Raw genomic sequence first — 14,590 nt, 5'->3', positions numbered from 1 at the left:
GTTCTCCACGTTCCATGCTATCACAAATGTTCTCCACCACGATCCATGCTATCAACATGCAGCAGGCACAAGGACCCCATAGGAGGAGAGATCAAAAACATGCTTACTGAGCAGAGCAACACAGCTGCTGTTCACATACAGCTAATAATCATTAAAGGCCCAGTGGCGGGCGGCTTGTGTAAAATCATTGGAGGCTAACTTCCCTTGATATGTGAGCTTTGTTTCATTGATCCTTTGACCTTACACACTAATGAGCTTCTTAGCACATACAGACCTAACTCATTATGAACGCTTTTCATGTTTACAGCTTCATGACCGGATATGGAAGTTAAAAAAAAAAAAAGTTCGTTGGTGTGTTCTTTCTTTCCACTGGTGACATTTTGCGGGCATTTTATCTGTGGGTGTGTTGTCAGGTGGCTTTAACTGACATCTGGCGGGTGGAAAAAAACAAGTTGTTGTTGCGTTCACTATGTTCAAGCTATGTGATAAAATGTAAAAACAACAGGAAAAAACAAAAATTGTAGAATCCCTTGTGACAGAACAAAATATTCTGTGTGAAGAGCACAGTCACACGTTTTGGGTGCTTAGGGATATTTTAGTATCTACCAGAGTGCTGTGGAGCTTTCACGCTGTGGAAAGATCTGTATAACTTTTAATATATTTGAAGTTTGAACGTTGGTTCCTTATTATACGCTACAACAGCATGTCACAACCAGTAAAACAATTTTCTCATTCTTTTTTTCCCTCACCTCATTTTGACACATTTGTCCCTTTCTCTTCCCTCCACAGCGGCTTGCATGGCAACCTGTTCCACTGCCGGTAAGAGGCTTTTGACTTCTTTTCTCATTTAAGCTCCCCCCCAGACACATTCCAACTCATAATCTTCATAAGTGTTTAAACTTTGCATGCTCCTCTTGTCAGCAACATAAAACAGAGATTAACAGGCTAACCGAACAAATACCAAACACAAGAAAAGCGGACATTAGTGTGTGCATGTAATGGGATCTTTTACCTGTATAAATGGAACACGTCTGGTGTTTTGTATTTTTCACTGATGATTTATCTGAAGACCTTCCTTCCTTCCAACTGATTTGTTGCAGGTTTAAACTTGCCCGTTTACTTGGCCCTGCAGGGCCTTTTCGATTTTTTTAATTGGATGAGGTTGAAAGGGAACATACCGATATTAGTTGTTGAATGGATTGGAATGGAATGTAGGAGTCTGAACAATCCATGAATTAAAAAAAAATCAGCTATCATATCAGTTTAGATTCTTTAACTAAACTCATGTTCAGACTTTGGCTTTGTTTATTCAATGCTTGTTTAATCATCCAGAAGTAGAAAAACAGGTCTGCAATACAGGGAATGCTCGACAAAGGAATTTAACTTAACATATTTTGATCTAGGGCCTGAAACACTACCCCCATGTGCACGCTGCTAAATGAACTGTATCTATGTAAGCTGGCCATGCATAGGTTGACTATGCCTCTACCTGTTTTTTTCATCCATGTCATTATTTTCTGTTTGTTCATGCATTATTAATGCTCTGTTCCCATGACATGGTCACAGTAGTTTAAAGCATTGAGGATACCTAGTGAAACAACAATCCATAGTAGTGAAAGCTTCAGGAGAGGAGCTTGGCTGGTTTATGCTTCACGTGTGCTCTGCTGTTTTTAAGGCTTAACCTTCCTTGAGTCCGTCGCAGGAGGAGCGGTTTCATAAGAGGGAGCCTAAGTGGGCTAGTCATCGATATTGGTTCCTTAAGCCTCCCTCAAATCCCCCCGCCCCTTGCTCCTTTTCCCTCAGTAGTCGCTCTCTGTGGTTTGGTCTGTTCTGCGTTGCCATGGCGAGGCAGGCTGCTGTTGAGTTGAGGGGTTTGTCATAGGGAGTGTCGACTCGAGTCGACCCCTGTGTGTGTGTGCGAAATGACCCAGGTTTGAACCGACGGCAGGCTCTTTTCCCGGTGAATCCCGGAGCTGGCCCCGGCCATCTATCCATCAGGGCCGCTGACAGCTTTGGCAAGGCCCGGGCCAAAGTCATCTCAAAGGGCCCCCTGCCACCCCATAAATTCAAAGCAAATGGGGACCCAATTCTGGGTTCCCCTCTCTCCATGGGCCCGGCTCAACTGATCCATCTGCCCCTCCCTGTCTGCTTCCCTGGCGACTGTGTATGGTTTTCCAGAGAGAGGTGAACATCTCCTTGCCAACGCTGGAAAAACCTCAGACAAGGGCAGGGAGGCCTCAAAAGTCTACAACAGGCCCCAGTGACACAGCCGCAGTGTGTAATTATTCCCCCAACGTGAACCCAACTGTGCTGTATGTATGGCACTAGATGGCACAGACTTGGAATTCCAGCCGGCTGGTTCAGAGGCTTAGCAGGAACCGCACAGACGCTAAAATAAAAAGCTGTGGCACAAGTGTTAAGCCATCATCCATTGCTCTTCGCTCGCTCACTCACTCACTCACTCACTCACTCACTCACTGCAGGCCTCTTTTGTGACTCAGTTCTTTTTCGGCTTTTGCATGGCATCACGGTCCAGCTGTTGGTCTCTCTCTCTCTCTCTCTTTTCTTTCTTCACTCTTCTCTTTCTCTGATCAAACGGAGAGGAATTAAGGGACCGTTTGAGAGCAAGGCCAGCTCACTCAATGAATGCTCAGCTGCCGTGGTCCTTTCTGCATGTTCTTTGGATGTGTTCAGAAGCACTGTTTGAGCTTCAAGGACCTTTTAGCATCATTTTGTCAATCGTCTGTTTGTCTGATTATGTTGAGGGTTTTTTTCTGTCTGTTGGAGCAGATGCCCTATAAGGAGAGGATTTTCTAGCCCTAGTGTGTGTGGTCTGGGGCTCGATTGTGAGGTATGAATAGTCAAAGTCATCAGAAGATTGGCTTTGGTCATGATAGGACCTCAGATGGTGGCGGGTGTTTTTCTTTTTTCTTCTTTTTCTTTTCTTTTTTCTGCCCTTTGCTGAAAAAGGCTCTCTTCTTAGCTCTAATGCAGAAGTTGCCAACTCTATTTGTGCTGTTGGTTTGCTTTCTAATCAGAAAAAAAAAGAAGAGAAGAGAAGAGAGTTAGTGTGTGAGCGAGTGAAAGCATGCCTGTGTGTGTTTCGGGTGTGTGTGTGTGGTTGTGTGAGAGACAGAGACAGGGAGACACACACACAGAAACACAGGCAGAGAGAGAGAGAGAGAGAGAGAGAGAGAGAGATAGAGAGAGAGAGAGATCTGGAACAAGCCGTATGGAGAAAACACACACACACACACACACACACACACACAGATAGAGAGCGAGTGAGAGAGAAACACAGCTTGACAGACAGAGAGACACTCACAGACATAGAGAAGCACAGATACAGACAGAGACAGCTGAGGAAAAAAGGAGAGAGAGAGAGAGAGAGAGAGATATATATATATATATATATATATATATATATATATAGAGAGAGAGAGAGAGAGAGAGAGAGAGAGAGAGAGAGAGAGAGAGGGAGATAGAGAGTTGGAACAAGCCGTTAGCCCTATATCAATCTGAGAGATAGACAGAGGCCCGGGCCAGACTGGGTGACTGTGCCAGCCAGTCAGCACCCGCTGCTCTCCCCAAGGGAGCTGGCCCTGGTCAAGCGGACAGCGGGCACAATACACTGGGGAGGAGGGGTGGGGTGACTGAGGGTGGGTGTGCCGACCTACTCCTCTCCATTCGTATTCATGGTCTGGAGGTTCTTTTCTGGGGAGGGTTTAGTTGGCCACCAGGCAGCCGGCCAATAAGGGAACGATTGGATGAGAGCTGTCCAATCGTTTCAAACTAGAACTGAGTGCAATCCTCCCGCCCTTCGAATCGAACCAGGTCAAAGAACCTCCAGACCATGAATACGAATGAAGAGAAGTATTATGGGCGGGTCATACCAGACTAGTGCTGATTTACCCACAGCATGCATTGCTTACCTACTAACTTACCACACAAACGCTATTCTCAGCTGTTTTAAGCCTTCACTTGACAGTGTAGCCTACAGTCTAGCGTAAGTATTAGCATCATGTGGTGGAGAGTAGGAGTCGGGTGGAGGTGTGTGGAGGTAGGTAGGTGTTGTCTTCCCCACACAGCATACAGTACTTGTCCTCGGCCATGCCACACAAACACTATTCACATCTTTTTTAAGCCCTCACCAGACAGTCTACTGTGTCTGCAGTTCATTTTCCTCTTTGGAGCCCAGGTGGACCAATTAAACAGTTTCCTCCCTGTGGATGGGTCTTCTCCGGTACTTAAAAAAAGTCCTGATTGCTTAAACACGTAACAGCCTTGGATGGAACTCCCCGTCCTTAAACAGATGTGCCTGCAAAAGTGTATTTCCCGTACTTTTTCCTTTCCAAAACAGCTGCATGCCCGAATCCTCACAGTTTTGACTTCCTGTCTTGTTCTAGTATGCACTGCTGTTTATCTGTTTTTGTGTGTGAAAGAGTGTGTGTGTGTGTGTGTGTGTGTGTGTGTGTGTGTGTGTGTGTGTGTGTGTGTGTGTGTGTGTGTGTGTGTGTGTGTGTGTGTGTGAGAGAGAGAGAGAGAGAGAGAGAGAGAGAGAGAGAGAGAGAGAGAGAGAGAGAGAGAGAGAGAGAGAGAGAGAGAGAGAGAGAGAGAGAGAGAGAGATAAAGTTTATGAACATCTATAGCTGTGGCCTTTCCATAGAGTCCCCCAGTGTGTCATTTTACAGTGCATGTTCTCCAGTGTATGTTCTCCTTTGTGTGTGTGTGTGTGTGTGTGTGTGTGTGTGTGTGTGTGTGTGTGTGTGTGTGTGTGTGTGTGTGTGTGTGTGTGTGTGTGTGTGTGTGTGTGTGTGAGCGAGAGAGAGAGAGAGTGAGTTATTTATTTATATGCGTCCATATTGGTGGCCTTTCCAAGGAGTACCCGAGTGTGTCGTTCTGCTGTTAGCCCAGGGAAGAGGCTTACCACCTGGGTTGAGACTGTGCCGAGGGGCCTCTTCCAAACAGGACAAGCAGGACTATCAGGACCACAGCCATCCTCCTCATTCACCTCCTCCGCATTCTACTGCTCCACCTCCTCTCCTCCTTCACCTCCTCTTTACTCTCCTCCTCCTCTCCCTCCTCCACCCCTTTCTCCTCCTCCTCCTCCTCCTCCTCCTCATTCACCTCCTCCACATTCTCCTGCTCCTCTTCTTTTCCTCCTCCACCTCCTCCTTATTCTCCTCCTCCTCTTCCTCCTCCCTCCTCTTTCCCCTCCTCCTACTACTCCTCTTCCCCCAATGCCTCTACCTACTTCTCCTCCTTCTCTTCCCTCTCCTCATCCTCATCCTTCTTCCCCTCCTTCTCTTCCGCCTGCTCCATCTCCTCCCATTCCCTCTACTCCTCCTTCTCATTCTTCTCTTCCTCCTCTTCCTGGTCCTCCTCCTCCTCATCCTCACATCTGTCCCTGAACTCTGTTTCCCAGTCACTTAATTGGATGTGGACAACTGTACATCCAGTGTTCACTCACTCACTCACTCACTCACTCACTCACTCACTCACTCACTCACTCACTCACTCACTCACTCACTCACTCACTCACTCACTCACTCACTCTCTCTCTCCCTCTCTCTCTCTCTCTCTCTCTCTCTCTCTCTCTCTCTCTCTCTCTTCTCTCTCTCCCCTCTCTCTCTCTCTCTCTCTCTCTCTCTCTCTCTCTCTCTCTCTCTCTCTGTCTATTTCACTTCCTTTATCTTGCTCTCTCCAACTCTCCCTCTTCGGGGGGTTGGGCTGGCTGGCTGCCTGTTGCCTTGTCTACGTCTGCGTCTGTACAGTACACTGAGTGGTGGTTTTGTGGCATGTAAGACGGCTGCGTTTCTCAGCAGAGAGTCCATGTGCATGAGCATGTAAGGATAGACCAGCTCTCTGGGTGTTATTGTCAAAGGATGGTTCACCTAAGCCATGTCGCAGGTGAGTAGTGTCTTTACTTTCACTGACTTAAGAAGCTGCACACGTTGTGACAGATTTTTTTCTGACTGATTCGTCCTGTCTTTATGTACGTCATAAAGAAGTTGTCACTGTGCTCAGATCATAAAAGAAGCATTTTGTTGCCGTCATGACAGTTATAGATTAAGCACTTTGTAACATTTAGACCAAATACACTGATCTGATGGAGGGACTGAGTTACTGGAAGGCCTTTTTTTGGACTGGTTTCACTTGAGAGAGAATGCATGTGGTTTGCATTGCTTATTTTAGTGCGGGGAGCCGGTCCGTGTTGTGTGCTTGTAGATCCTTTTCACTTGTGCAATGGGAGACAACCACAGACCATGCCTTGCCGGGGAGAGCAGAACCCCATTGCCTGATTTCCATGGGATTTATGAAATTCAGATTAGGGCGTGTGACATGACATTTTTTCTCGGTTTTATGATTTTGGTACAGACTTACTGCTGTGACAGAGCCACCCTCGTGCTGCAGTTGCCTAAACGTGTCTCAAGATAGTGCATACTTTTGTTTTATTCTCCGTTATGATTCGATGAATGCCAAACAGCCAACACACCGTCCCTCTCTCTCTCACTGTGTTTTTGGTTCAGTACATGTATTATACACAAAGGCTTCACCGGTATGCGGAGAAGTCAGTCAGAGTGTGAGAGCATTTCAGAAATGTCACACATGCAGGTTTCTGTGTGTCTTGGTTTCTATGTTGCACAGCCTGCGTCTGGGTCTGTGTGCAGGGACAGAAGTTGACGTAAGGGCACATCTGCAGGGGAGAGAGAAAAAAACGGCCCACGTGTGTCTACTTCATTTGTTTTGCAACACTGTCCTAGTCCTAGCACCCTGTCCTGTCCTCCCCCACCACCATTGCCACTGCAACAGCAGCAGTGAACGAGCAAGCGGGTGAGCGAACGAACGAGCGAGTTGTGTCTAGTGTTTAGGGAACTGGCTGTGCAGTCGAGCACCCATGTCAATAAATCAGCGTCCTGCTGCACACAGTGCACGGCTGCATGGGGCTCGCATTCCAGTCATACAGCCGGGTCAGGACTCGGGAGGGGAGGGCCACTCACACTGCTCCGACTCTCACACTGTGTTGACACAAGAGACACATCCAGGATTTTCTCTTCTGATGTGCAGAGAGAAAGAGAGAGGGGAAAAAATAATAACAGAAGCATGAAAAGCAGAGAAGAATCCAAGTGCTAGATAGGGGGCTTTTTTCCCAGGCCCTGGCTGGTTGCACAGGACAGTACACTGGGGAGAGTGATAATTGGTATCTGCTGTGTGTGTGTGTGTGGTTGTGTGTGTGTGTGTGTGTGTGGGGGTGGGGGGGGGGGGGGGGGGGGGGGGGGGGGGGGGGGGGGGGGGGGGGGGGGTCTGTCTTAGATGTACTTTCTGCACAACTGTTCTGTTTCTGCGGTATGTCTTTTTGTATATGGCTAGACCTTGCTGGACCTTAGCCCCTTTCTGTAGAGCCTATGTGATAACCTAACTGTCATATCCTGTCATGGTAATGACCATGTCTTAGTCTCTCAGAATCTCTCAGAAACTCTCAGAAATCTCATATCAATGTTGTTGTGATGTAATAGGAGCGGGTTTTTTTTCAGAAAAGAGTGAATGGGCTCGGGGTCGATGGGCCTGTCTGCATGAAGAAGCTACAAGATTAATTTGAAGGGAGATTAATGAAACTTCTCTCTTCTGTGAGACTCTGAAGGAGGGAAGAAACACAAACCATAGAAACTAATGGATTCTCAGGACCGTTGTTGTTGAACAACAATCAAAAAAGTGCCACAAGGGAAAGGCAATGTTTTGAATATTCATCATCAATCATTTTCTTAGCCTGTTTTTCATGTTTCCTGTCTCGTTTGTGTCTCCTTTCAAAGAACAGATAGTGAAATATGGATGATTTTTCACATTCTGGCCTCCAGGCAGCTAACTGATCCCTGTTTGACGCTGTGGCCTTTATGGATTTAGGCACGGCTGTTTAGTTTACTCTGTAGATCTCTATAGCAGTTAAGACCCTCTCATTTTCCCATCAGCACAATGGAAGCGAGTTCAGAATGTTCGAGTTGGTGGCTTTACAACATTCTAGAACCCCCAGATGGAGATGGAGATGATGAGCTCGTCTAACGCCAAAGCTCTGGGCCACGTTCCATCCCACCAAGGGACTCTCTCGGTTCCTCTCGGCTCTTCTTTTTTTCCCCTCTCAGTTGCTTGTTCCTCTTGCTTCATTGAGATTCCTTGGTTTGGTGACTCCAGACAGAAGGCATTTGGGAGCTTGTACAGTGAGTTGGATTGGGATGGAGAGAGAAGAGAGGAGGGCGGAACCAAAATATGCAGGGACAAGTGACACAATATGCCCTTGTTCAATCAAACACGTTTGCAGTTGCGACATCCTTCATCTTGGCTGATGTTTTATTGTGTCGATGTAGAAGTATGCCTTATATTGTATCGAAGTATGTATAATATATACACTCTATATACTGTATATCATTTGTCTCCAAATGACGTACTGTATTTCATTCAAAAGTATGTCTTGATGTTTTATCTTCATTATCTTTTCCTGATAACTCAAATCAAGATGAAAAGAATTGATAAGACTTTCTTCCCCTGTACCAAGACCATAATATCAAAGGGAGACTTCAATTGGAACCTGCTGGTAACTTGAACTTTGATACTTAATAAAACAGATTTGGGATGGGTCCTGTGGTACCACTTTTAACAACAAAGCTTCCCAGCTTTAACAATACCTTTGAGGTTCCCAGCTGTTCCAGGAATGTCCAGACCCCAAAACTTTGAACCATAACGCAGCACATCAGAGGATGCTTTGTCGGTTTTTCTCATATGGTTGAAGGGCCCATGTCCAGTTGGCCTTACAGGCTGTCCTAACTGCAAGCGACCTACGTTGGCTAATGCCAACGCAACTTTTAAATGAGTTTTTGAAAATAGAAAGGGACAGTGCAAGAACAATAACAATGAAAAACCTTTCCAAAAAGCACATCCAACATGACACTGATTCTGTTGTTTTAAGTTGGTCGTGATGCTTTTAGTTAGAACAAAGTGTTTGACTGTAGGTCTGTAGACATGTCTACCAGAGACAAGAGAGCTGGCATTAGCAGAGATGGCAAGGCCAAACATGACTTCAACCACACCTCATAGTTCCTCGCCTGGCCAACTGCACAAATCTCTCAAGACTCACAAGTCTGCGTCTTGCAGGCCGGCAGGCAACTGGGGTGGGACTGTGGAGGGGGAGTATAGGGGGGGAGTACTGGGGGGGGAGAGTATAGGGTAGCCCCCTCCTTAAGGCCCCAAACACTGGAGAAGGGTGGTGAAGGACTGAGAGCATTTGTATCTGAGGAGGGCATGGGTGTATGTCCTATGGGTGTATGTCTATCTGTGGGAGTATGTGTGTTTTAGTGACTGTGTGGCCATGTTTCTGTGGTGGGGCACATGTAAACACGTGTCCATGGAAGTGTGACGAAGCACATGGCTTCATGCTTCGCTATGTTGCAAGTGTTGCAAAGTACACCAACCCTGTCATTACAGAGAGAGTGCATATCCCTTACCCTTTGCATGACATGCACACACACGCATGCACGCACGCACGCACGCACGCACGCACGCACGCACGCACGCACGCACGCACGCACGCACGCACACACACATACACACACACACACACACACACACACGCATGCACACACACACGCACACACACACATGCTTCTCCTGTGGTGGTCCTATGGTTGCAGATGCCGTCTGCCAGTCCAAGGCTCCTTACCCAGAAAACAGCTGTGAGCTCCGCTCTCTGTGCAAACTTAGGCTGCCATGTCTGTGAGATTTAGTGTCTTCTATCAGGGCAAGAGCGCACACACTTACTCCTTCAGATCATCCTTTTGTACAAGGAAAACACTCTTTGACCCCCTCAACTCCTCAGCAAGGAGTAGAATTGAAGGTAACATCAGAAGGTCATTGAGGAGACACCAGTAAAACTCAGGTCATAGGGGTTATCAATGATTATATATGGTTGTGGTGATGTCTGAAACTGGGAATATGCTTACATACGCACACATGTGTACCATGTACCTACTGTACTGCACAGGGCACAGGGTTTATCAGTGGTTAAGTTAGGCCAGACATGTCCGTGTTTTTACGACCTGTTCGCGACATCCGAGTGTCCGTCTTATAGTCAAACCTTGTCCCCATCCTTGTCTCATGCCTGTGGTCTCGAAATGCAAGGCTACATGTCACTGACGTAGAGGTTTTATTCAATACCTCGCAAAAGCACATTTGAAAGGTGTTTTTCTCATTTGCAAGCGAGATGTTGAAGGGAGAAAGGTCCCCCGGAAGTTGTTGTGCCTAGGCTGACAGCGGGTTGTTTTCTCCACGGAGGCGGGGCGTTAGCTTAGCACCGAGACCACAAGCATGCAAGGACAGAAGGTTAGACCCTGGCATTCACATCGCAGTAATGTGCCTGGGTTTTCACATGCCAAAATAAGGTCACCCAAGGTTAAGTACAATGGCTATATCCTGAACCTGTAGGAGCAAGCAAGGGGAACTTGAGTACCTGAATGCAGATGCAATAGTGTACTTTTATTGCACGTTTAGAAAATAAAATAAAAGTGCAGCTACCAAAGTGAGAAGTGCAGACGTTTCGGCCACAGTCAGACCATCCTCAGTGCGACCCAGAATATATACTGAACCTGGAAAGGTAGTGGCTTGCTGCCTTGCTTGATCCACTGTTTCAGAAGTCAGACATCAGCGTACACACAGGTTGCTATGATTTACTGTTTCCTACCAAGACAAGAGCTCACCTCTTACTCCTACAGTTCATCTTCTTAACACGAGCAACAAGAAAAGCCCTCTTTGACCGCTCAACCCCTCAGCAGGCATTAGCATCAGAGTTCACATCGGGGGGTCATTGAGGAAACACTAATAAAAGCACAGTGCAGAGAGGTCATCACCAATGATGAAATGCTGAACCTGGAGAAGTCGTGACTTGTTGCGTTGCCCCATTCACTGTGTCAGAAGTCTCACATGTTATGCAGGCATCAAGTTGCATGCTCTGTTTACAAGAGCAACATGGCAAACACACTTCGACCACTCAATTCCTCAGAGTTAGCATCAGAGATCACGTCAGAAAGGCGGTTAGGAGACACCAATAAAACTCGGTGCGTAGCCATCAGTGGTTAAGTACTCTGGCTGTGTCCTCAACTGGAAATGTAGTGACTTGTTCCCTCCCATATGGAAAGGATATCGCAAAATCTTGCACAGGTTTAACACATTTTTTATGAATTCTAAAAGTTTTTATATGACAGTGAAAACAGATATATACTGTATATATTTTGTAAATTTACACCTGCAAGTGACCCCTTTTGGTGCTTTCTCATACAGAGTAGGCGAAACTAGTATGAATGAAGTACAAATTGTACATGGCATTTACAGATAACGTGTATGATAAAATTTCATTCTTTGTGAAATAAAATTTAATAAAAATAGAATGAAAAACTACATGAAGCAGACAATATATGAAGCATACAAAGACACTAATTGTATCATACACATTATCTGCAAATGTCATGTACAATTTGCTCTTCATTTATACTAGTTTCACCCAATAATTCCAAATACCATTACCATACCATATTTTTCCATATGGGCTTGTTTCCTTCGCTGTCTAAGATGTCACAAACCAAAAATACATCGATGTGGCAATTAAAACCGGATGGCCTGGCATGACGGCAACTCAGAACAGTGTTGCCACAACACCAACAACTTCATAGTTCGATGGAATGTTGGATGGTGAAGGTGAGGAGGAGGAATCACCCTCTTTCGAAGCTTGGCCAAGACAAAGACACCTTTTAAGGCAACATTTCATGCATGAATTTAGTTCAGACAGCCTTGCATGCCTTTGTGCATGCCACCAAACACCCTTGAAATCCCCATTGTCTTCTCATTTGAAACACATTCTGTACATGAACAGCATGTGAGGCATTTTGTAGACAAACTGGGAAAAGGGAGAGAGGATTCTCAAGTCTCCCGTTTTCCTTGTGCAAGACCTAAAAAGAGGCGTTTGTGCCGTTGACATACTTAAGCACAGGGATTCTCCGTTTGGCTTGTTAAACTGCCCATATGAAAAAGTCTTATTAAAAACGCATATGGATTATATCTGTTCCATAAGAATATTATAAGGGTCATACAAGGCACAAACCCACATATACAAATCTAACTATTTTTTTATTCATTTTCAGTCATATATGCCATACACGATTTATGTTACTATGGGCTTATATATTTCGTATAAGTAAAAAGATTGGAAAATAGTGCTGTCAGTCATATATGCCATACACGATTTATGTTACTATGGGCTTATATATTTCGTATAAGTAAAAAGATTGGAAAATAGTGCTGTCAGTCATATATGCCATACACGATTTATGTTACTATGGGCTTGTATATTTCGTATTGTAAAAAGATTGGAAAATAGTGCTGTCAGTCATATATGCCATACACGATTTATGTTACTATGGGCTTATATATTTCGTATAAGTAAAAAGATTGGAAAATAGTGCTGTCAGTCATATATGCCATACGCGATTTATGTTACTATGGGCTTATATATTTCGTATAAGTAAAAAGATTGGAAAATAGTGCTGTTTTTGGATGAATGCCAATCAGATGTGTGCTGTATTTGTGCCATGTTGTTGTATATGTTACAGTAGGCCCTATGTGTATGCCATATTTAAAGGTGCAACCATGCAATATTTGTTGTAGCTTATTTCCAGCTAGGGTGACCACCTGCCAATAAGTCCAAGGGGGACAAGGGGTATGCTTCTGAAGGACAATGTGGGACAGACACCCCCCCCCCACACACACACACACACACACACACACACACATACACACATTTGTCTTTAGGCAATATAGGCCTATATATAATCAAAGTGACAGTCAAGAAAGACAAATAAAAAAATCATGAGTGAAGTTCTTCGTCAGGTTGATTTTTTTTCCGGGAAGCTTATTTAGACTGTCTAGGCCTGTGTTATATACAAATATTACATTTAAAGTCTCATGCTTCATATGACAAATATACAAAATTCATATAAATATTGGTGTCAGAAATTCATACAGAATTCATATAAATATTGGTGTCAGAAACTGTTTAAGAAATGTACAAATTAAATCAGGTTTGCATATAATTAAATGTATAAACTTTATAAAATTTATATACGAATATTACATTTCAAGTTGTAAACTTCATATAAACTTAATATAGGAAGTCTGTAAAATCCAACTACGGAACATGTACGGAACATACGTGTGATGGAGTGACCATCACTAGGGTTGTGGGTGTGTTCTGACTAACATGCCAACGAGCCTGGCTCTTTGGTGTAGCGGTCAGAGCCCCGGTTTACTACCCCAGAAGGTCTGGGTTCAATTCCCAGCTGGGCAACTCTACTCCCCTTCGCTATAAATGGTGTCAGAAGTGGGATGGTACCGTGAGGCCATCGGAAGCGTACCCATGGTGTGTGAGCCGTAATTCCATGTGAGGGACCCCCAGGATTGGTTACCCCCGTGTGAGGGACCTCAGCGATAGGTGAAGCATTGATGATGGGGCACATTGGATGGGAGAAGCATGATGGGCAGTTGCGTGAGGGACACCATGAGTGTGTGAAGCGCACACGCGCGCTTCCAGAAGGGGAAGGCAATGTGATGGAGTGACCATTACTAGGGTTGTGGGTGTGTTCAGACTAACATGCCAACGAGCCTGGCTCTTTGGTGTAGCGGTCAGAGTCCCACACGTAAATTGAATAAGACTTCAATATGATTTTAACATAAAACTTGCATTATTTCTATAGGAATATAGTAGTTTTCTCATATGTTTTAGTCAATATAATATAGTATTATGCATTGTTGGCATGTCAAACTCTTATAAGAATTTATACTGCATGCAGTCATGTTATATGGCATGCGTATAAGTTCCATATAGTATTTCTTTTCGAAAAGGGGCCATAATCGACTATCATGATAGACATATATTAGAAAAAGTATAAGTGACTCTTGCAAATCTGGCACATTTTTTCTATACGATTTCATGTAAGGAACATGCATGTTTGCAGTATATGAATCATATAATTCTTTTTCATATGGGTGAAGCTTGACCTCATTGCTGTAACACCTCCAGCCATGGGTGTGTGTGTATGTTTGTGTGTGCGTGTGTGTGTGTGAGCGCGTCTGTGTGTGTGTGTGTGTGTGTGTGTGTGTGTGTGTGTGTGTGTGTGTGTGTGTGTGTGTGTGTGTGTGGGAGCACGTCATGAAGTTCACTGGAATGGGGATTCCAGAGACTTAAAGAATGGTAGTCTAGAGAAACCCTTGACCTTAAACCTCGCCTGAGTGAGTGTCTGTGTGTGTGTTTGTGCATGTGTGTTTGTGCATTTGTTTGTGCATGATGTGTGTGTGTGTGTCTGTGTGTGGGTATGGGTGTGGGTGTGTGCGCATGCGTGTGTGGGTGCGTGTGCACGCGTGTGTGCGTCCGTCCGTGCGGGTGGGCGTGCATGCATGTGAATGGTTGTGTCCATAGGTGCGTGAGTGGGTGTGTCTGGTGGGAAGGGGTATGTATGTGTCTGTACGTAGGTATGTCTGTATGTGTGTATGTGTGTGT

At 45.1% G+C, this 14,590-nt stretch overlaps 1 protein-coding gene across 4 annotated transcripts in view; it reads left to right on the top strand.

Annotated features, from left to right (window-relative positions):
* The window catches only part of arhgef4 (Rho guanine nucleotide exchange factor (GEF) 4), a 187,741-nt gene that overhangs the window by 6,665 nt on the left and 166,486 nt on the right, over positions 1–14,590 (top strand). For 3 of the 4 annotated variants that reach the window (XM_063206816.1, XM_063206812.1, XM_063206811.1), the window contains exon 2: positions 790–819. In XM_063206816.1, the coding sequence (XP_063062886.1) occupies positions 790–819 (30 nt within the window). Of the gene's footprint in view, positions 1–789; positions 820–5,747; positions 5,911–14,590 lie in introns of those variants that run through there. The other variant, XM_063206815.1, reaches the window with a different exon arrangement.

This window comes from Engraulis encrasicolus, chromosome 9 (genome assembly GCF_034702125.1).
Source record: "Engraulis encrasicolus isolate BLACKSEA-1 chromosome 9, IST_EnEncr_1.0, whole genome shotgun sequence".
Taxonomy (NCBI): Eukaryota; Metazoa; Chordata; class Actinopteri; order Clupeiformes; family Engraulidae; genus Engraulis; species Engraulis encrasicolus.
The sequence above is the reverse complement of the archived record's forward strand: the minus strand, read 5'-3'. Positions and strand labels throughout refer to the sequence as shown.